The 20,324-nt window shown below is 40.0% G+C and overlaps 1 protein-coding gene across 3 annotated transcripts; it reads right to left on the reverse strand.

Moving 5' to 3' along the window:
• Positions 1 to 1,017: 1,017 nt before the first annotated feature.
• LOC149068741 (uncharacterized) lies at positions 1,018 to 13,458 on the reverse strand. 3 transcript variants are annotated; one of them, XR_016195109.1, is made up of 5 exons: positions 12,569 to 13,455; positions 9,855 to 10,036; positions 6,564 to 6,712; positions 5,685 to 5,762; positions 1,018 to 1,186 (listed from the first exon to the last, which is right to left on the reverse strand). XR_016195109.1 is itself a non-coding variant. In XM_089250481.1 (4 exons), the coding sequence occupies exons 1-4, from the start codon at positions 13,313 to 13,315 to the stop codon at positions 1,182 to 1,184; spliced, it is 1,083 nt and encodes a 360-aa protein (XP_089106607.1). In that variant the 5' UTR covers positions 13,316 to 13,458; the 3' UTR covers positions 1,018 to 1,181. The 3 variants fall into 3 exon arrangements, 2 of the variants coding, with proteins under 2 accessions (XP_089106607.1, XP_089106608.1); XM_089250481.1 differs by lacking the exon at positions 5,685 to 5,762 and having other exon boundaries at positions 12,569 to 13,458; XM_089250482.1 differs by lacking the exons at positions 1,018 to 1,186; positions 5,685 to 5,762 and having other exon boundaries at positions 6,385 to 6,712; positions 12,569 to 13,446.
• Positions 13,459 to 20,324: the final 6,866 nt, after the last annotated feature.

The raw sequence follows: 20,324 nt of genomic DNA on the forward strand, positions 1-20,324 counted from the left end.
GAGCCCATGCGTTAAGACGTCACTGCCCACCCAACTATCTAAAACGTTCCCGCACCGACTATATATTATGATGTTCGGTTAAAAAAATATCTTGTTGCGGGAAATGATAGTTGGGCAGGGATGAGAAGATGAGTCACGAGAACACTCCTACGCACCACACAATACTAAATCATTACAGCATCACATAGTTCACCCACAATTTACTATTGTAAAGGTGTATGTAAATTATTTTATGTTATTTTATGTAACAAAAAAGCACATTAATACCGGCAATGTTTTGTCGCCCTCTCAGAGCTGGTACCCAGTGTGTCAGCGCCACCAATCGGCTGTTTATCTTTTTTTTTTCTGTCAAAATTCCCATGACCTAGCAATGCTAACCCTGCAAACCATTTTTTATTTTGGTTATTTTTCCGGTTTCTACAGACTTTTTGCCCACCCTGTATGTGAATTGAATTACAAAAATTGTGTTGCTGATTCCAGTTCGGTGTCTCTATTTTCTTTGTTGATAGACATGAGAAATTGCACTTGGGCACTTCCTCATACAGGAGATTGCTTGGCTCCTAAGAAATCTGGCTAGTACCAATTTTTTTTTCTTTGTCAAGCACTGCTGCATAACTTATAGAGCGCGCTCAACGTTTACAGTCTATTCACTAAATAGGCCTATGCGTGGCAGCTACTGTTCGCAGGCCATAAACTGGTGTGCTTATTGTGCCATGGAAATTGTAATATTTTTATGAATGCTTTTACGCAATAGGGAATGTGTGCTTTTTTTCTAAAATTATGTGATATGGTACTATTGAAACCAGTTTCAATGCATATAGGAATAAAATGTTTCCTTTCAAGATCTTCCTATTAGTCCCCACCAAATAACGCCCCTTCATACTCATCATTTTGGTGCATCTTTAGTGTTCCCGACATGGTCCAGATTCTTTTCAATATATAATCGGGCTATATTTGATCAGCTACTCGCAGACATGAATAAAAGTTATTAAACGCACCGAATCATACACTGGCAAATTTATCAAACAAAGCATAATTTAATACACGATAATGCATTTCAACAGAGAATACAAAAAACTGCCAACAAATAACGCTTTGCTTGCAGCGTTAAAAGTAAAAGCAACGAACAAGGATATAGACATCTGCAATGGACATTTTTCGCTATTTTTTATTCCAAATATCTAATCTGAAATATGGAAACAGGAATTAGAGATTTACCTGCATCACAAAAAATACTCGCAGAATAAATAAAATTACCATTAAACAAATCATTTGCAATTTCAAAAATATTTATTTCTGCGAAGCAAATATTACAAAAACAAACACGAAATGTAAATGGCAACATGAAATAAATGCATTCGTAAACACAGAGATCTGTCATATCTTGTATAATCTTCACAAGCAAATTTGTAATATTTTATTTAGATACTGACAGTTTGAATTCTAATCCCGACATCTCAGTAATGAAATGAATTATCTTTAAGCTGATGTAGTCACCAAAGATGGACATTTTGGACCATTTACATCATATACATCAAAATGAAAAACCTGGCACATTTACTTTGGATATGGAAGTTATTGTCTCAAACTCTTATTTGGCCAATGTCACAAAACAATGTATTCAAAACATACAGACTTTGTGATTCCACAAATAACAATGGTTCGACAAAAACCTTCAAGCTGTAGTTATTTCAACTCATTTTAACTAAAAACCATAATATTGAAAGGGGCCATATGAATACCTTGACTTAATGGGCTCATCATATCAAGAATTGAATATATCATGCATGTAATAACTACTTCTGATACAAGATTAAACGATATGTAGGAAATAAATTACATAATAGTAGACACACCAACCATTACGAGACCAGAAGATGTAATGTTCAAATTTACTGTCTAAAACAGCTATTTCGTAAATCATAATACAGCTGTTACCATAGTTACATAGACATTTTTTTATTCAGGCTATAGACACAGGGTTGGAGACCACTGGTGTAAAACACACACATTTTGATACTTTTCCTCCAGCATCAATTCACAAATTTAGGAACATTGGTTTGGTTATTTTTATACATGTCTTAGAAATTTGGTAGAGCCATTTATATTTTCTAAAGGAAGACATTAGGGAACAAATTTTTAAAGGAAAATAAAAAAAAACTGAAAAATCATGTCTCACACACCTGCTGAAATATTTTCCATCAATTAGCAATGACTAAAGCCCAGAAATTTGGGCACCAAAAAAAAAAAAAGACATAATTTTTGGAAGGAAGAAAAAACTAAGGTATTAAAGGGTCCAAAAACTAACTGAAAAAAACCTGTTCCACTTAGTCAGTCTATTGTTTTAATTATAGTTTATAATAACTGCATTATTATCCAAGTTAAATTTATTTCAAGTCCAAAATAAAATGTAAATATAACCTCAGGATTAGGCTAATTCCAGGGCCACCATTACCAGACTCGGTAGAAAAAATGATCAGTGGAGCTCCCTTGAGTTGCGAATAATTCTCGTTTATTTGTCGCGTTATTTCGAATAATCATTATCATTTCTATAGTTGAAACATAGCTATCTTGTTCTATTTTTGTAAAAAAAGAGAAAATTTTTTTTTCAATATTACCACGCATGCAGGACTCCGAGCACAGGGCCCTGTGTGGCTACATCTGTCACACACTCCTGAGGGTGGTGGTTGTTAAATTAATTGAATACTAAATATGTATGTTTAATAAATAGCCATGGTTGTTTGCAGTGCATTTATGATGCAAAAAATAAAATCAAAACATGGGTCCGTCTGTGTGAGTCATGCATCAACTCAAGCCCTCATGGGATAATCATCAGTCTGCTATACGCATACAACGCAGTCTAAAATGCCTGAGCGAGACATATGCGAAGCCTGTGGGGAAAAAAATTTTCCTCTGCTTTTGTTAACATGGGCTGCGCTCATCTGAAAAAAAATCATTCCCGCCCAACACCATCCGGTCAAAGCAAAGTTGATGCATGGAAACACTGATCTCTCAGAATCACTTATTTACGTTTAAATGGGACTTGAGGGGGGGGGGGGTTATGATAATTAGTAGCGAGAATTGGACAATTTTAAAAAGAGCAATTCTTTTGAGAAATTCTCAAATATCGCAAGTTTTAAAGATTATTGCACAAAACTTTCAAAAAAGGCATTTTTACCAAATAAGTTTCAAAATAGGCAAAAAAAAAGGCATTTATGGCATTTTGCTTGAACTTCCGAGCTCTAACAATGACGTTCAGATTTGTGGTCACCAAGTTGGTGCTAAAGGCAATGTGTGCAATCTCACTCATTGTTTCCGAAAGTTTATGATATAGTCCCCTTGAGGATGCTGAACTGAACCAGGAAGATGATAGAAGCTACGGGTATCATATGGGTTTTAATTTTAACCAGCACATTCACAAAATATCTCTCCTTACAAATCAGCATTGACACAAAATATCTCGCCTCTGTAAAAGCCTCTTATTTCAGCATTGACAAGCCCAGATATTTTGTAAAGTGAATTTCTCAATGGAATACCCTTTACCCCCTCAGTTTGCACTTGCCGAAAATCAGAATAGAAACCTACTCCATTTAAAAAAAAAAAAAAAAATATGGCATTTTTGAAAAAAGTTTAATGATTTCTGCTGATCCACTTGAAGGATTAATAAAGGGGACCCAAGAACAAAGTGATAGGAAATAAGTTTGGAAGATTCTGGTTTGAAAAATAACTAAAAATAAATTTCCTTTCCCGCACCCCCCCCCCTCCAGTTTTCTAAGCACTATTTAATTTCTTGGTTATTTGAAAAAATATATATTTTTAAACAATTTTTTTTAATTTGAGGCGAAAAAAATATTTCAACAATATACATTTTATTCAGTAAAATTTGCTCTAACAGCCACATTTTGTTGGACCCGAACGCCTCCCATGGACTTAACATTACAAGAAACCTTAAAAAAAAGCGAGTCTTCCTGCTTCCCGAACTTTATGGGATGAGGAGGAAAAAGGATTATGTACACTTTCTTTTCCTGGGTATATTGAAGGCAGTGAAGAGGAAAAAATCTTGAGATAATATAGGGAACAACACAGAAGAGACCTGTTTTCAGCACTCTAATCACTAGAGGGATATACAAGTTCACAGGATGGTTCCGTGCAAAAGAAATGGTGCTCGCAAATAGGAATAGAAATGTAAAGGGTATTAAGTTTTTGAGAAGGATTTGCCAATTTTTTTTAAACAAGAATGTACGTACAGCGCCTATGTCTTCAGCTATCGGATTGGACTTGGGAACGCCCTATACAGTCCATAGCTTCCCAAACTTTTTTTTTTTGTTCCTTTTCGCCCCCTTCAACATTTTTTTGTTCTCATCATCCCCAAACTTAGGCTAATCCATAGGATCCTATGCAAAACCCATAGCTTCTACCACCCCCTTAGATCATTCCCTTACCCCCTCCAGGGCATGATATTGCCCACTTTGGAAAACAATGGTGTAGTTAAAGGTCCAGTGTGAACCAAGAATTATTTGGCGTTGCTGTGTGATACACTGTCTTGGTTCATATCATTTTTTCCTCGCTTGTGTTCTACCTGAGCACTGCAAGACTGAATTTCAGAATGTCATAATGGTGCCGTAAATCGATTGATCAATCATTATATTATCATCAAAATATAATCATATATTTTAATATAATCAATTATATAACTATTGTAAATTACAGAATGAATTGTCATTTCACATGCTATGTGTGTGGATCGGGCAAATTTTACTTGTTTTTTTTTTTTTAAATAAAACTACCTCTCTCTATAACACCCACCTCCCAATAGCAGCCACATTTTCAATTTTCACAGTCCTGTTGTTAAGTATTGTTGGGAGATTTTACTGTACGCGCTTGTTTGGCATTTGATTAAATCTTTAACCTTTTCCTTAGTCATGCTCACGATAATATCAAATGTAAATGCTGCATGCTAATAACACGAGATACAAATGTAAGCGAACTGAAAAATATTTTTTGGGTATTCAAGGTATTTTTCCTCAACCTTAATGAAAAAAATGATCGCTAATCAAAAAAAGAAATTTTTCAATGTAAATTTTGTATGAGACATTTCTATAATTGAAAGCGGGGGGGGGGGGGATACGAGACATCAAAATGTTGGTATAATTTGATGATTTTCCTAAAAGAAATGAATGAAGAATTCAATTTTTCTCATCACTTCAATTTTCCTGAACAATCAGTCAACATGATATTTCCCCCATCTTGCATCCCCAAAAAAAGTGCTTTGCCCAATTAAGAACCACTGGTTTAAATCAAGGTGCAGATTTTTTTTTTTTTTTAGTGCACAGGCCAGATATAAGAGATGATTACACCTTGTGGGCTGTAAACTAGTGTTCTCATTGCCAAGAGAATTATACATCAGCAGACCACAAACACCTTTCAGGGGGTCGGATTGAACCCCATAGTGGGCTGGTTCAAAACATATATTTCGGTGTTTTTAAAAAATGCAGACCGATCTGTTTCAATCAACTTGGTATTTCAGAAATATGAAAATTCGAACCTCATAAGTAACAAAATAAATGGCACTAATCGCATTGAGAACTCAGTTGTATAATAAATAGTATGATGAAAAGCTTGCTAAATAAATGCATCATTCTAATAACAGGCACTGTATATATTTTTTTAATCATTAAACTTACCAATAAACTTCTATCATTGCTCAGTTTCTCAAATTTAAGATTCATGGCGTTTCAAATAAAATAGAAAGTTTCAGTTATCTGGAATTTTCCAAAACGAGTATTTTCACTTTGATTAACAATTTTAATCTAAATGCAACCATGCATTAAAATTCCTCAGCACTAGTTTTATACCTTTAAATATCAACTACGCACTAATAAAAAATAAGAATATGATGGTGAAGATATACATATAATGCAATTTGTTCAATAAAAAATGTTCTTTTGACAACAATAAGCAGTTTAGCTGCAAAGGAAGCGAAGCAAAAATTGTTTTTACATTGATAATATAATTATGATAATAAAATTTTAAATAAACATTCATCGTCAGTCTTGCATTAACTACTCAATCCCTGTTTGGCCAAGGGTGTCAATTCTAGCAATTATGCAATCTACTTGAAAACTAGAAAAATTAAACAATCGAACTTACAATTCCATACATTTCTGAAATTTCTTGTTCGTGAGAATTATTCTCGTACAATAACCATCAACATGCAATAGTCCTTTATTTTCACTTGGTATATTTTTCATGACTCATTCAATTTGATATAATATCACGTCAAACATCGTCAATTTAAATGTGGCACAAATCACTTGAAATATCGGAACAAACATACACAAGTTTTATGCTTGTGTATGCAGGGACAACTAGTTGTATGAAAAAAATAAATGCAAAGATGCGATTACCATGAAATTCCTAATTCTATTGGTTTAAGGAAAAATTTATCAAACTGGGGGAGGGAGGGGGCAATGAACAGAATATTTAACAAATGTACACAATGAGTTTTTTTTCGTTTTATGTAATCGTAGTTGATATGGTTGTGGAGGAGGCACCAGACTCACCGACAAACTTGGTATGTTTACCCTGAGCGATAAGCTCTCCCGTGATCTTATTTTTTATATCTACCGTCAGGAATGCCAAGTTCTTGCCAACTTTTAGGATTTTTGACTCTATGAATAACTCGTCAGATATATTAGCTGGCCTAATGTACCTGAAAACGAAAGAAAACTAGAATTATGAGTGCATCTACAGTAACAAACATCAAAGGAAAGTACTCATTATTTAATGTACTGACCCGTTATTCATATAACTGAAAATTGGCAAATGAAAAAACCAGCTAAGAACATTATGTCAATGTTTTGGCAGTTAAAAAAAATACAGAGCAACAATAGGAACATAGGCTATGGTTACCTCATCAAAAGCGTAATAATGGCCGTCTCAATAACCAATCAATACCCAATTTAATACTTAATAGCTTGACAAATCTGAGGAGTCAGATCGCCATGGCCTTCTCCCAAAGTAAAATGTTTTACATTGTTCTGCAACGAGCCATCGGCTGACTGGAAATGTCCTGCAGTCAAAATTCCCATGAGAGTGTTTTGTACACTTTTCTGAAAATTCTTTCAGATTGTTCTGCGCCAGGTGGCGCAGATTTTGGCATATTTTAGTTTGGGGGGGGGGGGGCATGGTGACCAAGAAATTAGTATTGACTCCTAAAATTTTCTTTGTGTGGTTACTAAATTGAAATCTGAGTGCAAAACAAAGTTTTAGAATTTATATTATAGAATAGAATCGTATCTATCAAAACCATAAGCGGTCATTGTTATGTCCTGGAAAAGTCTAAAGAAACATTTTTGTCCTGTTTTCTTTAAGGGGAAAAAATGTTCGGTGCCTGAAAAACTGTTCTGGCGCCCAGATCTTTTGGCAACTTGTCCTTTGCTTAATAATTTAAGTTAGGATTACACTACAAAAGTTTGATAAAGATCTTTTACAAAATTTAAAGGCAGACGTGCCAACTTTTGGAATCCAGAAATCTGGAGATTCTCCCGATGAGGGTACCCCCCTCCGACACTCATAGACTCGATCAAAAAAAAAATTCACAATTTTTTTTTTAATCAATTAAGACAAAGTTCCATTATTCCCCACCCCCTCCCCAAGGCAGGTTCCACATTGCCCCTGAGCATAATATAATTTCATGTCAGTCTTTCCATGCAGAATTGAGAAATCACATCTACATACTGTTCGTAAAACATAAGTGTTTCCCTTCATGGATGCTATCAGTGATTGATAATCTTGGACATATGAACTCTTAAAAGCTTGATATTTAGCTTTATATAGCTTAAAGTTTTATATTTTCTTTCTGAAGACATATTTAATCAGAGGAAACAATTTTAAAAACTTCAAAATACAAAGTTGCTGACGAAAAAAACTTTTTTAAAGTTTAATCGAACGGCTGTTAATGGAATACAATAACGATTATACAGGAATTTCGGCAACCAAGGTCATGCCCCTGATAAATGATTGCCGACAAACACTACGTAAACAAAGTCACGTCTTTGTCAGTTGCTTATATGCGGTCACCAAGACTTTTTTACAGCTGCTCGATGGAAATGACCACAGCTGTCCTCTATGGGTGTTTTCCCTAATGACAACAGCAGTCATAGACGTCACAACAACGTGAAAACTCGCGTAAAATCTAATTTTTTCTGCCAAAATCCAGAGAGCAGGAGGAAGGATGAAAAATCCGGAGTCTCCTGCCTAAATCCGGTGAGTTGGCAAGTCTGTAAAGCAGGGTTGGCAAGGTTTTGGACAGTACGGTAAAAACCACAGTAAATACAGTGATTTTTACCGTACTGTCCAAAACCTCCTATTTATAACTATAAGTGAAAAACTAAAACTTTGCAATTTGATGAAGAGGTAACTTCTATAATCAAATAATAAACTTTATAGTATATAAATTATATATTATTAAAATTACATTAAATATAATAAAATTTTGAAATTCAAAACAGTATGTGCAAAGGGTTATATGACTGATATCAGGTTATCAAACAATTGAAAACTGAACTGTCTTGATGTTAAATATTAGATTTACCGAAACATGAAAGATACAAGAATGGGATAGAAATGTGTCACATGAAAATTAGATAAAAGCAATAGATATGACTACAGAATTGAATTAAACTTAATCGAACACTAATAATCAAGCAGCTGCACCTTTTAACATTTGATAACATATAACTGACTAATTTAGCTGCCTTATCTGTGCCAAGATGATTTTTAAGATATAACAAAATTTGAAAATATTCTTTCAATTGATGCATAACTTCGGGGCCATAAAAATAAAAAAACGTGTTAAAGACAGTCTTTTGATAACCCTTCTTCCAGTGTTTTTCTTATTGCTGTCCCCCATGTGATTTAATTGTAAATATAGCTTGAATTTATTCAGCGAAATATTAGCTTATAGCCTAACAAGAGCAACAATTTAAATTTAACAAAAAAGTTCACTTGAAAATTTAAAGAAAAAAGTTTGAAAAGTCAAAATAGAACAATTTGCATTAAATAAACACTACATCATTGATATTTATTCACATCATTATATTGGTATCTAATAAAAAAATAATATTTATGTTTAGTTTCACAATAATGCAATGATTATAACTGACTATGTGTATTTAGTACCTTCAATATAATGTATTTTTTAAAGATAAATGTTTGAACAGATTCTGCAGGGTTTTGGACAAGAACTGTCCTAAATACAGTACCTGCTTCATAATCATACATGAAAAATAAGATAAAGTCGAAATAACATTTACAACAAACTAAAAAATTGAAAAAGGTTAACATTTAAACAGTTATATGAGTGATATTAATTTACTATCAGATTTCCAGCTTAAAACCATAAATTTGGTGAAACAATTAACTTAGAAAAAAACCAAGTGACACAGTTTTGAAATATTATAAATTTAATTTTCTGCTAGTATTTTTTTTTAATATGTATCATGGGGGAAAAAAACCAAAGGTTTCCACATAACATTTTGAAACTTGGAGGTTTTAGACAGTTTTTCCCACGTGTCCTGTCCAAAACCAGTTTTGGACGACCAAAATCCCAACCCTGCTGGGAAGGAGGGAAAAATCAATCAGCATACTGGTGACATTTGAGCAAATGAAATAGATTAATTTTTCAAGTTTTATAAATGAACTTTTACAGTGTAATCCTGGCCTAAGAAGCGGTATTTAGCTGCATTAATATTTTACATAGTAGAAACTTGAATATCTGCCGCAACTAAAAACGGTTTACATCAGTGAATCAAAATATTCAGATAATTTAACAAGCAGAAAATATCACTTACGAAACACTTAGCTCAATACTAGCTCCTGGTCTCTCAATTTTACTGAAAAGCGCCATAGTAGAGACGGCATCGACGAGAGTAGCAGTCATCCCACCATGCAGAGTGCCATTGCGGTTTTTATGCTCATGAGACACCTTCAACTCACAGACACATTGACCAGCTCCGGCAGACATTATCTCCAGCTATAAAACCAATAAGGTGAATGAAATTAGGCCTACTTGGCAGTTAGCACAAAATTAAGACTGCAAACAAATAACAGCTGAACATTCTCCCAATATACAGACACCACTCACAACAACAGTCATGATCTGGCAAAAAAATGTCAATGTATGCAGGGCTGAACCAATCCCAAAAAAATCTAGGTGCCAAAGAAATTTTTACCCGAAAAAAAGAGTCCTAAAGATTCTTTTAATTCTTACAGGGCATAGTGACCCTCTTTCATGTGTGCAGATATGCTGCTATAAATTCCAACCATTTTGTGCTGCTCTCGGCCTGCAATTTAATAACTACTACACAAGGAAAATTTTAGGTAGCAATACTAATTTTTTTTGTCGCCATGGCGCCTGGGATTTGCCCAGCCTTGAATATATGTCTTCCAATAGCTATAAATTAGTGATATTTTAGTGCGATATTATCCATCATATTTTCAATTTCCACCCTTTAATAATAATATGTACAATAGAATCCGAATTAATGTGGTGGAAGGGCAGGCCAGATAACAAAGTTCTATAACTGCTCACTTCCTACCACCCCCATACCTACATGCCAGCATTAAATGTATCACATATACTTAAAAAAGCATTTCCACAGGTTTGTGTGAAAGGTGCCACCTTCAAAATAGTCAACAGCATAATACGTAAGTAGACATACCAAAAAAAAAGGAAAAATCAGATTTTCAAAAACAGAAATGAAAGGGAAGGGGAAAAAAAGCTCATTAGGTAAATTCGAACCACTGAAGCTATAACATATGCTAAGAACAAAACTAAGAATGACAACATCGACAATTGAGTAAGGGTCTGAGGTCGAAAACCTATCACACATATTTGGAACAAGCAGCTCTATTTCACTTACTAAATTAACACAGCAGGGCAGTCATTTTAACTTTTTCTGGGGGGGGACAAAGCACATGTACTTAACAGGGTTTAAGCTACGATCACATTTTTCGCAAAATGCGAAAGAAAATCGTAGAATGCGAAAAAAGTAGTAGCCACTTTCGCAAAAATGCATACAGCGCAACGAGTAGACATCCAACCATCAATCATTACATTAGGGGTCATTCAAGTATTACGTCAGCATCGAGGGGGGGGGGGGGAAGGGGGTTTCGGATTTGCTGACTTTTGATGACAAGGAGGGGGGGGGGGTTTGAAGGTTGCTTACGTCATCAACCACCCTTTTTGAAGATATGAAATATTCTAAGCTGCTAACTAAATTTTGCTAACAAGGGGGGGGGGGGTCAAAAATGGCTAAAAATCTGCTGACGTAACACTTGAATGGCCCCTTAGCATCGTAGCATTTTGCTAAAGCTTTTCCCCCCATTTTCACTTTTTTGCGAAAGGAATTTTTTATCCAGCTTAAACCTTGGTACTTAATGTGTGTATGTATGTATGTATGTATATATATATATACCATTTTTTTTGAGTATTTTCAAAAGCCCCCCCCCCCCCAAATGATGGGCTTGTAACACAGGTAATCAATAGATAAAATGGACTATAAAATTATATGTTGTCTGTTCTAGACTGTCGAGGAATTCAAACTTGTAAATTATGATTAATATTTTTGTTTTGATTATTGTAATAAATAAGAGTTTAAAAATAAATTATAATATACAAAAAAAGTCAGTTTCTCATCAACCTATTGCGTTGAAATATTATCCAAAAGCAACAATTTAGGTTTTTGACACATTGTCATGTCAAAAACCCAACTCTGGTGTAAACCAATCTTTGCCCTGGGCATGGCCCCCCACATCTTGGAGTAGGACCCCCCCCCCCCCTCCAGGCTTTCTTTTCTTTCATACTGTACATAGACCTGGCTCCACCAGCGAAATTTGGCAGTTATAGCCATTGCTCTCTCATGAGGAGAATCATGTCAGAGAATTTTATAGTACATATGCACATATTTACATACAAATAAATTTTGCAATGCAACAACAAAGCAGCAGCCCCCTCAGACAAGACTTTTCACTGTTCCCCCCCCCCCTTTAGAGTGAATTTGTAGAGGGGAAAAAATAACCAGAATCGTTCCGGGCGCCGTCAGCCCCACCGGTGGCCCCCAGCCTAGTTAGGACTCCTCAGCTAGAGCCCTCGTAGCCTGCTCCATGCAAAGGAGATTGGGGGGGGGCACAAACTCAATACACGGACCCCAAGTTTTTATGGTAAAAATCTGTCCACAAAAAACCCCACAAATTGGGGGGGGGGAGTCGTCCCCCCAACTCCACGTGGTCTTTCGATAAGCTTCATCACGTGATACATAAACACCAACACACACACAAATTCACCTCGATTCAAAAAAAAAAACATAAATTAAAACGTAAATTCAATTTTTAAACTCGAAAATGCAGTTTGTAAACGGCTCCCGACCCCCGCTATAAAAACGAAAACGAACAATGGAGGCGATCGCGGAAACATGGCCGCTCTACGCACGCCCGACGTGAGAACGGATCATCAACGAAGTGATATATATACAATTAAACAATAATAACAACAACAATCTCAAACCTTATCTAGGACTCTATCGAATCCACCTTCGTCGATGAGCTGCTTGAGCATGGTAATCGTCCGAACCTTCATCAGGGACATGGCTGCCGTCACTACTTTGCCGACCTTCAACGAGCAGGACCTCACAACGTCGCTGAAGTGAGATGTGGTGGCGGCGGCGGAGACGGCTCCCAGCAGGAACGACGACGAGGAGGAAGAAGGAGGGGGTGGGACGTCGTGGCCGTAGTGCTCCTTGACGAACTTCACGATAACCTCCCCGGAGATTCTGTTTATGGTGGCCACCATGCTCGCGGTGCACTGGTGGCCCATCTTGCACGTGACTTTGGCCTTGCGCTTGCCCGTGCTCTGGCTGACGTACGACCCGGACCTATTGCAGTGGAAGTACTGCTGGACCGCGTTCTTCCGGAGCTTGTCGCCCTGGGTCTTGATGAAGCGGACCCTCTCGGCTTTCTCCAGCTTCCTCTTCCAGTGGAGGAACATCCTCTTGCTGGGAAAGTACCTGTAGTCCTCGTTGAAGGCGAACCCATGGACCTCGTTCAGGTGGTTCCTCAGGTCGGCGATCGTCCCGAAGAGTCCGTCGCAATAGGATTCGGCGCACGGGATCCGGTGGTTGCCGGTGTTTGAGGGAACGTCCACATCATGACATTTTTTCATGTGCTTGTTACGGTTGCTGCTCGTCGTGTAGGTCTTGTCGCACTGTTCGCACGTAAAGACTTCTTCGCCGCCGTATTTACTCGTGCTGGCCATCTTTCCGCATGACCTCTTAAATCGATTAATTTGTATAAATATATTTGTTTTTGATTCTTTACTTATTTCTAGCCCTAGCTCTAATTTTCGTCCGGATTCCAAACATGGCGGCCGCGGACCTAGAGATTTGCGATTGCCAGCCTCCCGCTGGACCCCCGATTTCTGATTGGTCGGTGGATTCTCCCGCCTAAAAGCGTGCTCGGTCGTTGATTGGATGGACTGGAGCACGTGGTCTCCTCCTGAGAGAGAGGAGCTCTCTCTCTCTCTTTTTTTCTTGTTTCTCTCTCTGTTGCGCTCCCTCTCATCTTTTTTCTTTATTCCCGTTATAACCGAAGCCTCTAAAGTAGTATCTAGAAGGCTTTGTTATAACGGGTTTCTTAACCTACCATGGACGTTTTGTGTCTAAAGGGACATGGACGCCCCACCCCCCAACAGGGTGATGTGTTGGGAGGGACAATTTTTTTATTATGGTTCGATCAATTATCCCGCATTTTTTATGGGACAGATAAATTCCCTCCCCAATTTTGGTTCTTGGGAGGGTTGATCACCTCCCCCCCGGATCCTCGCATGGGCTGAGGTAAACATCTTCAGCTGCGATTAAAGCCTCGGGCAGACATTTTCAGCTACGAATGGAACCGAGGTGATATCTCCAGTTAGTAATGACGCGGAGACGGGCATCTTCAGCTGCGAATAAAGCCGACGCAGGATATCGTCAGCTGCAGATGTAGTGAAGGCAGGCAGGTTAAGGTTCGTTGAATCGTCCCGTATTTTACGGAACATAAATTTTTCCCTCATTTTTTGGTAAGGGGCCGTTCAAGTATTACGTCATCATCGATGGGGGGGGGGGGTTTCTGATTTGCTGACTTCTCGATGACAAGGGGGGGGGGGGTTTGGATAGTGCTTACGTCATCAACCACCCTTTATGAAAATATGAGTTAGGATTCAGAGGGCATTCAAAAATGGCTAAAAATTTGCTTACGTAATACTTGAACGGCCCCTAAGCGCGATGGCCCTCTTCTGGATCCGCACATGCCTCACCCCTCCATTGCCAATAAGATGAATGCCATGGACCCCAGTACAGAATATAAAAACAATTTTTCTCATCCAAAGTCACAGACTCCCTGTAACCTCTCCAAAGACCCACAAAGGGTCTACGGCAGCGTTTCCCAAACTTTTGATGTTCGCGGCACCCTTGGGAATAACATTAAAAACTTGGGGGCACCCGCAAGCAGTGAAATCTATTTCCTCAGCACTGTGTCTGCGAAATCAAATGGTGACACAACCAGTGCCGTCTTAACACATGGGCCCCATCCGGGTACGGCCCGGGGTGCATCAAGAAAATGAGAACCGGTTCAAATTTTCGAGAATTCGCCAGGTAGGACCTCAGAAAATTCAATTGACTCGGGTGCCCATGATGTGTTTATGACGACCACAAGCCAGTCAAAATTCTCAGTTTAAAGGGACCGCTTAAGTATTACGTCAGCATCGATAGGGGTCTCCGATTTGCTGACTTTTGATGATGACAAGGAGAGGGGGGTTTGGATAATGCTTACGTCATCAACGACCCTTCAAGAAAATATGAAATATTTTTAATTGCATCTTACTCGGTGCGCCGAAAACAAGAAAACCTTTCGATAGTTTGTCGGCCCTTGAAGTAGGAACATCCCCTCCCTATTGATAAGTGCCCTACAGAACCACTTTAGTGATCTGAAAATGTGTCCGGACCGCTTAAGTGCTCTGGAACTGCCTCGCATCACTCAAGTGTTCCGTAATTATACGCCACGAATCACTTAAATAATCAGAGAATGTGCCGCGGGTAACTTAAGTGATGTAGAACCGCTCTGGGGCCCACTTAAATGCTCTAAAACTACGTCACATGTCACTCAAAGGATCTCTAAACGTGTCACGGAGCGCTTAAGTGTTCTGGAACTGTGTCCCGGGTCATTTAAGTTATCTGAAAATGTGCCACGGGCCCCTTTAATGCTCTGGAATTGTACCACGGGACACTTAACCGATCTGTAAATGTGCCGCTTAGTTCATGTTTACAAAATTAGGTTTGAGGAGGGCAGGCCGCATCAGATAACCCCCAGGGCCATACTTGGTCCATGGGCCAAGGGCCTTCATGCGATCTACAGTATCGTCATATGGCTTTGATCCCGCCAATATGCGTTAGGATTCAGAGGGACAGAGCTGATGACGAAATTTTGCTGGGAAGGGGGTCAAAAGAATCTAAAAATTTGCTTACGTAATACTTGAACGGCCCATGAAAGTACATATCTATTACATCTTGCAATAAGTGTTGACAAATGACGTTTTATCACAGCTTATCTGAAAGTGTGTGTGTGTAGCGTCACTCTCCGTTATTATTTCGAAGGTTTCGGCAGCTGGCTGATGCGAAGATAAATCCAAGAAAGAAAATTAGCCTTGCATGGAATCGAACCCACGTCCTCTCACTAGCCGGGTGAGCACCCTAGACCATTAAACTAGAAAACCAACGAATCCTCGTTCCTTAGAGATGCGCAGAACAGGGCCGTACATGGACAGCCAGACGTAACTCAGACCAAAACTCAAGTTGCTGACACTGCCACCAGATGGCGACTTATCCGATAAGTCTGCCACACATGAGAGTAATTAATTCGACTTAATTTATTTTAAGACTTTAAGTGGACCGTGATATTTTTTTGACGTATCTCCATAATATCTCGCGTCACCCCTTAGCCAATATCGTGGCACCCTAGGGTGCTGGGGCACACCGGTTGGGAAACACTGGTCTATGCAAAGGTGGACACCGGAAGAAGGGGCGATCATCCTCCCATTCCTCCAAAAAAATCTGTATTGCTAGTATAAGCCATGGGTGGAGAATCGGGGGAGCGTGGGGGGGGGGGGGGGGCATTGCCTCCCAGAGTCAAACGTGGAGTCGACTGATCTAATGTATATATGTATAGATGAATTGACATCATCATCATCGTGCCCCCTCCCCCAGCAATAATGACCTTGCCTCCCCAGACTTCCAAGTCAATCTCCGCCTATGGTATAAGCGTAAGATTGGTGGAGGTCGAAAATCCGCCACCGCTCCCCTTCGTTGTATCCAGTGCCGTCTTAACGCATGGGCCCACCCGGGCCTCAAGAGAAGAGGGGCCCTCACAAAAATGGGAACTAATTGAAATTTTCGAGAATTTTTCAGGAAGGGCCTCAGAAAAATCAATTGTTTTGGGGGCCCATGACGCTCTTAAGACGGCCCTGGTTGTATCTACTTATGGGCCTGCGGACAGAGACGTATCCACAGGGGCGTAAGCGGGCTATAGCCCAGGGCAGCAGCTTTTAGGAATGAGTGGTGTCAAGAAAACTATACTAGAATGACGGCAAGAAGTTGTGGCAAGTCCATAAATCCGCTTCTGCCTAGAGAGCGAGGAACCGAAAGAGTGATCAACAGAGTGTGCGAAAGCATGGGAGGGAACAAAAGAGAGACCAGGTCAGTGAGCGATCGCAAGAATTAACTTGAGAATGTGCAGACAGGTTAGTGACCCAAACAATATGCACGCGACCAAGAAGGTGACGGGTCAGTGGTTGAACGGCGACCACGGTTGGTCTGGAGGAGGAGGTCAGTGAATGACTTAGACAGTGGGGGGGGGGGGGAGGGTCCGATCAGCGAGTGAGAAAGTACAGGTGTGATTTAGAGTAGTGGTTCTCAACATTTAGAGGCCCGCAGCCCGGTGGAATTTTTTTTGTGAGTAGGAGGAGACCCGGTCGAACACACGAATAAAGAAAAATGGGGAAAAAAACCGGCAAGTCACTCGCGGCCCGGTATAAATGATGTCAGGGCCCGGTGGTTGAAGAAACACTGACTTAAATGGTCTGGTAACATGCCGCCGCGGTCCTGATGTAGTCCCTAAGTGATGTGAAACTGCACCGCAAATCACTAAAGTGATCTGGTATGTGCCGCTAAGTCTATTTTTGAAAAATTGGATTTGATGTCACGGGCCACATCAAATGATTACAAGTCACCATATTTGGCGCGCGAGCCGCTAGTTGAGCATGTATGTTAAGTGATTTCCAAGTGGTGCACCGCGGCTGGACGCCGTAACTTGGGGAGACCGGGGAAGGTCTGGTGCCCAGGCGCTGAATTTACTGTTTTTACGTTCAAAGATTACGAGAATGAGGTGTCACCATGGGCACTGTGGCTCCAAGTGTCGAAGTAAAATTTCATTTATATTTACGCCCTGGTGTTGAGAAATTCACACGCACACGGACAGATTTATGTTTTTCCGCTGGGGACTTTTCGAATTTTGCCGCCCTTTACCCATTTTGCTCAAATTTTTTTGACCACTGATCCCACAAATTTGCCACCCGGGCATCCCCCCCCCCCTATATGTCCCTGTCTTTAAGTCACTCGTTTGGACACTCACATACTTTTAAACCCTATACAGCAGCAGTCTTTTGTTCACGCACGAACTTTTAGATGATTTCACATACATACGAAAAGAGTGACCTTTTGGTTCTCAGTGCTGCCATCTATATTTCAGAAGTGCAGTGAGTGAAGTGTAATGATTGAATATTTATATGGTTGTAGGCCTGCTGTGTGGTGAGACTTTTAACGGGGAGATCTACGGAATAATTAAAACCTCCGAACACGTCGCCCCGTGCCAGCTTAGCGTTCTTCCTGTGAGGGTTTTATGCACGGCCGTCTCGACATCGTGGCTCCGAACCAAGTGATGTTCTGGGAGCCCAAATGGGGCCGTAACATGCCTTCTCCTGGATCATAGGCGACGACATGAAGGAAGCATTGGGGGACTGAAAGTTGCTGGTCGTCCCGTATGTACGGGACTTGAGCGAGCACGCAAGAGAGAGGGAGGATACATTGCATTATCTTTTCTTTTTTCAGAAATTATTGGGGGACAGGGCCGTCATTTCAACTGTTTCCAGCGGGGGGGGGGGGGGAGCAAAGCACATGTACTCAATGTATGTATATATACCATTTTTTGTGTATTTTCAAAAGCCAGGGCGCGATCCCCCCGCCCCCCCCCTAAATGACAGGCCTGTTGGGGGGGGGGACTCAAATGGACTCAGACCCCTAGGTTACGACACCTATGCCGGGGCAGGCTTTTTCTTGATTAATTATTCAAAATAACTGTATATTTTGTGGGGTCCCCCATTCACCTGGGAGCCCCGGTAGTTACGGCGCTGGAACCTCCATACTTATCTGGAAGTAACAGCTGACACATTTACATACTTGCACGCGAAATTAGCGTGTATGTAAATAGCACGAGATCTCATCACGTAGGCCCCTTATGGACATAAGGCTCTCGTACCCAAGGATTCTGGAAATGCCCAAATGGGCCTATGGGTTAAGATGGCCCTGGTTCTATAGACAGCTTCGCCGGATTCTGAAAGTAGTCGAAATTTTCTCCTTTATAATTCACTTGAAAGCTTTGTAGGCCGCGGAGCTGCGGCCCAGACAAAGGTTTTTCGAAGAGATCTCTTTCTTAAACTGCTCGGGGAAGCCGCGGACAACTATTGATTATAGGGAAAGGTGCGCCGCGAGTGCAAAAAGTGAATAGGCCCTGCTCTAGGCAAAGGCGTATTTTTACGCCCTTCCCGCATTCTACTTTATTTTTCTTGACCACTCATCCCTTAAATTTGCCGCCCCTCCGAAATGACCACCCTGGGGCTACAGCCTGCTTTTCTGTCCCCCCCCCCCATCCCCCGTAAATACGCGTCTGCAGGCTAACAGTTTCACTGTTTTCACAATCCAGAAACAGAATCTCAGCCAAGAAAATCCCAGAGATTCGTCGCCAAAGTGGCGCATCGCCCAATGTTTTCGAAAAATATAATAATCACGTACAAAAGTCATGATGGTTTTTCCGGGTTTTCAAAAAATGTTTTCTTTTATAGCCAAGTTTTTCCTCCTTTTCAGAAGCACGTGCCAACGTTAAAGTCACGTGCGCAGGAAAACGCTCGCAAAAAAATGTTATAATGCTCAGGAGAGACATTAGGTCATCGATTTTTCCTCCCTCTATTATTATTATTATCATTGTTATTTTTCTTTGCAGCCAAATCTCTGCAATGGCAAGAATGGCAAGCAAACAACGATCCTAGATCGTAGAGGAAAATTGGCTGTTTTTGCGCGAACATTTCATATTGGCTTAGAGAGGCGGGTTTAACGGCGGGCGCACCGGGCGCGGGGAGAAAGAAGGCCCTTTAGAAGTCGGGGCGCGGCCCCGAAAAACCAAAACTTCACTCTTTTTTTCTAATTTAAGGGGCCCAGTATTTTCCTTTGCTCCCGGGGCCTCGACCGACTTTAATCCGCCACTGTAGCTATATGATGATATTCTAGTTTTGAAAGAAGTGCATTTCGCAGGACTACAATCCATGGGCGGAGATACGGGGAGGGCATGGTGGGGGGGGGGGGCAGCGTCAATGGTGTAGTCGACTGGTCTAATGTATATGTCTATATATGAATTGACATCATCATCATCGTGCCCACCAGACTTTCAAGTCTATCTCCGCCTATGACTATAGCTTGCTTTCTCGAAAATCGGAGAAGCTTTCCCTCCTCCTCTCATACTTTCAATGACTAAAGTATAGGGTGATCCAAAAGTCACGCATTCCGTTATAAAGAAATAAATTTCTCTGATTCTACTGATTGTAAATGGAACGTTTTTTCATAGACAGCAGCACTATATTGTTGAAGATGGAAGGTTTTTTTTCCCATTCTCCATGCTCACTGATACTCTCGGTGGCTCTTTGTTTGTTGTATGCTCAAGCTATTTTTTTGGCAGAAGCAAAGAATTTTTATGGTTAAACTGTTTTTCAACTCATTCGTTTGAAGCCGTTATTGAGGCGATCAAAAATGAATTCCAAATGTTTCTGTGCCCAGGGCCATCTTAAGAGCATCATGGGCCCCCGGGGCCAAGTGATTTTTCTGATACCCTACCTGGTAAATTCTGGAAAATTTCAACCAAATCTCATTTTTGTGAGGCCCCTCTTCTCTTGAGGCCCCCCCCCGGCC

This window comes from Pholcus phalangioides, unplaced genomic scaffold (genome assembly GCF_987345545.1).
Source record: "Pholcus phalangioides strain wild (caught in Gottingen) unplaced genomic scaffold, Ppha-v1.0 ptg000024l_1, whole genome shotgun sequence".
In the NCBI taxonomy this organism is placed as follows: Eukaryota; Metazoa; Arthropoda; class Arachnida; order Araneae; family Pholcidae; genus Pholcus; species Pholcus phalangioides.

Bases quoted from the DNA above. Each gene is read 5' to 3' on its own strand.
- LOC149068741 (XM_089250482.1), bottom strand. From the start codon at position 13,315: ATGGCCAGCACGAGTAAATACGGCGGCGAAGAAGTCTTTACGTGCGAA. The intron at 10,037-12,568 runs GTTTGAGATTGT...TTGGTTTTATAG, and splicing joins TCGATAGAGTCCTAGATAAG to CTGGAGATAATGTCTGCCGG. The intron at 6,713-9,854 runs GTAAGTGATATT...TTTCGTTTTCAG, and splicing joins AGTATTGAGCTAAGTGTTTC to GTACATTAGGCCAGCTAATA.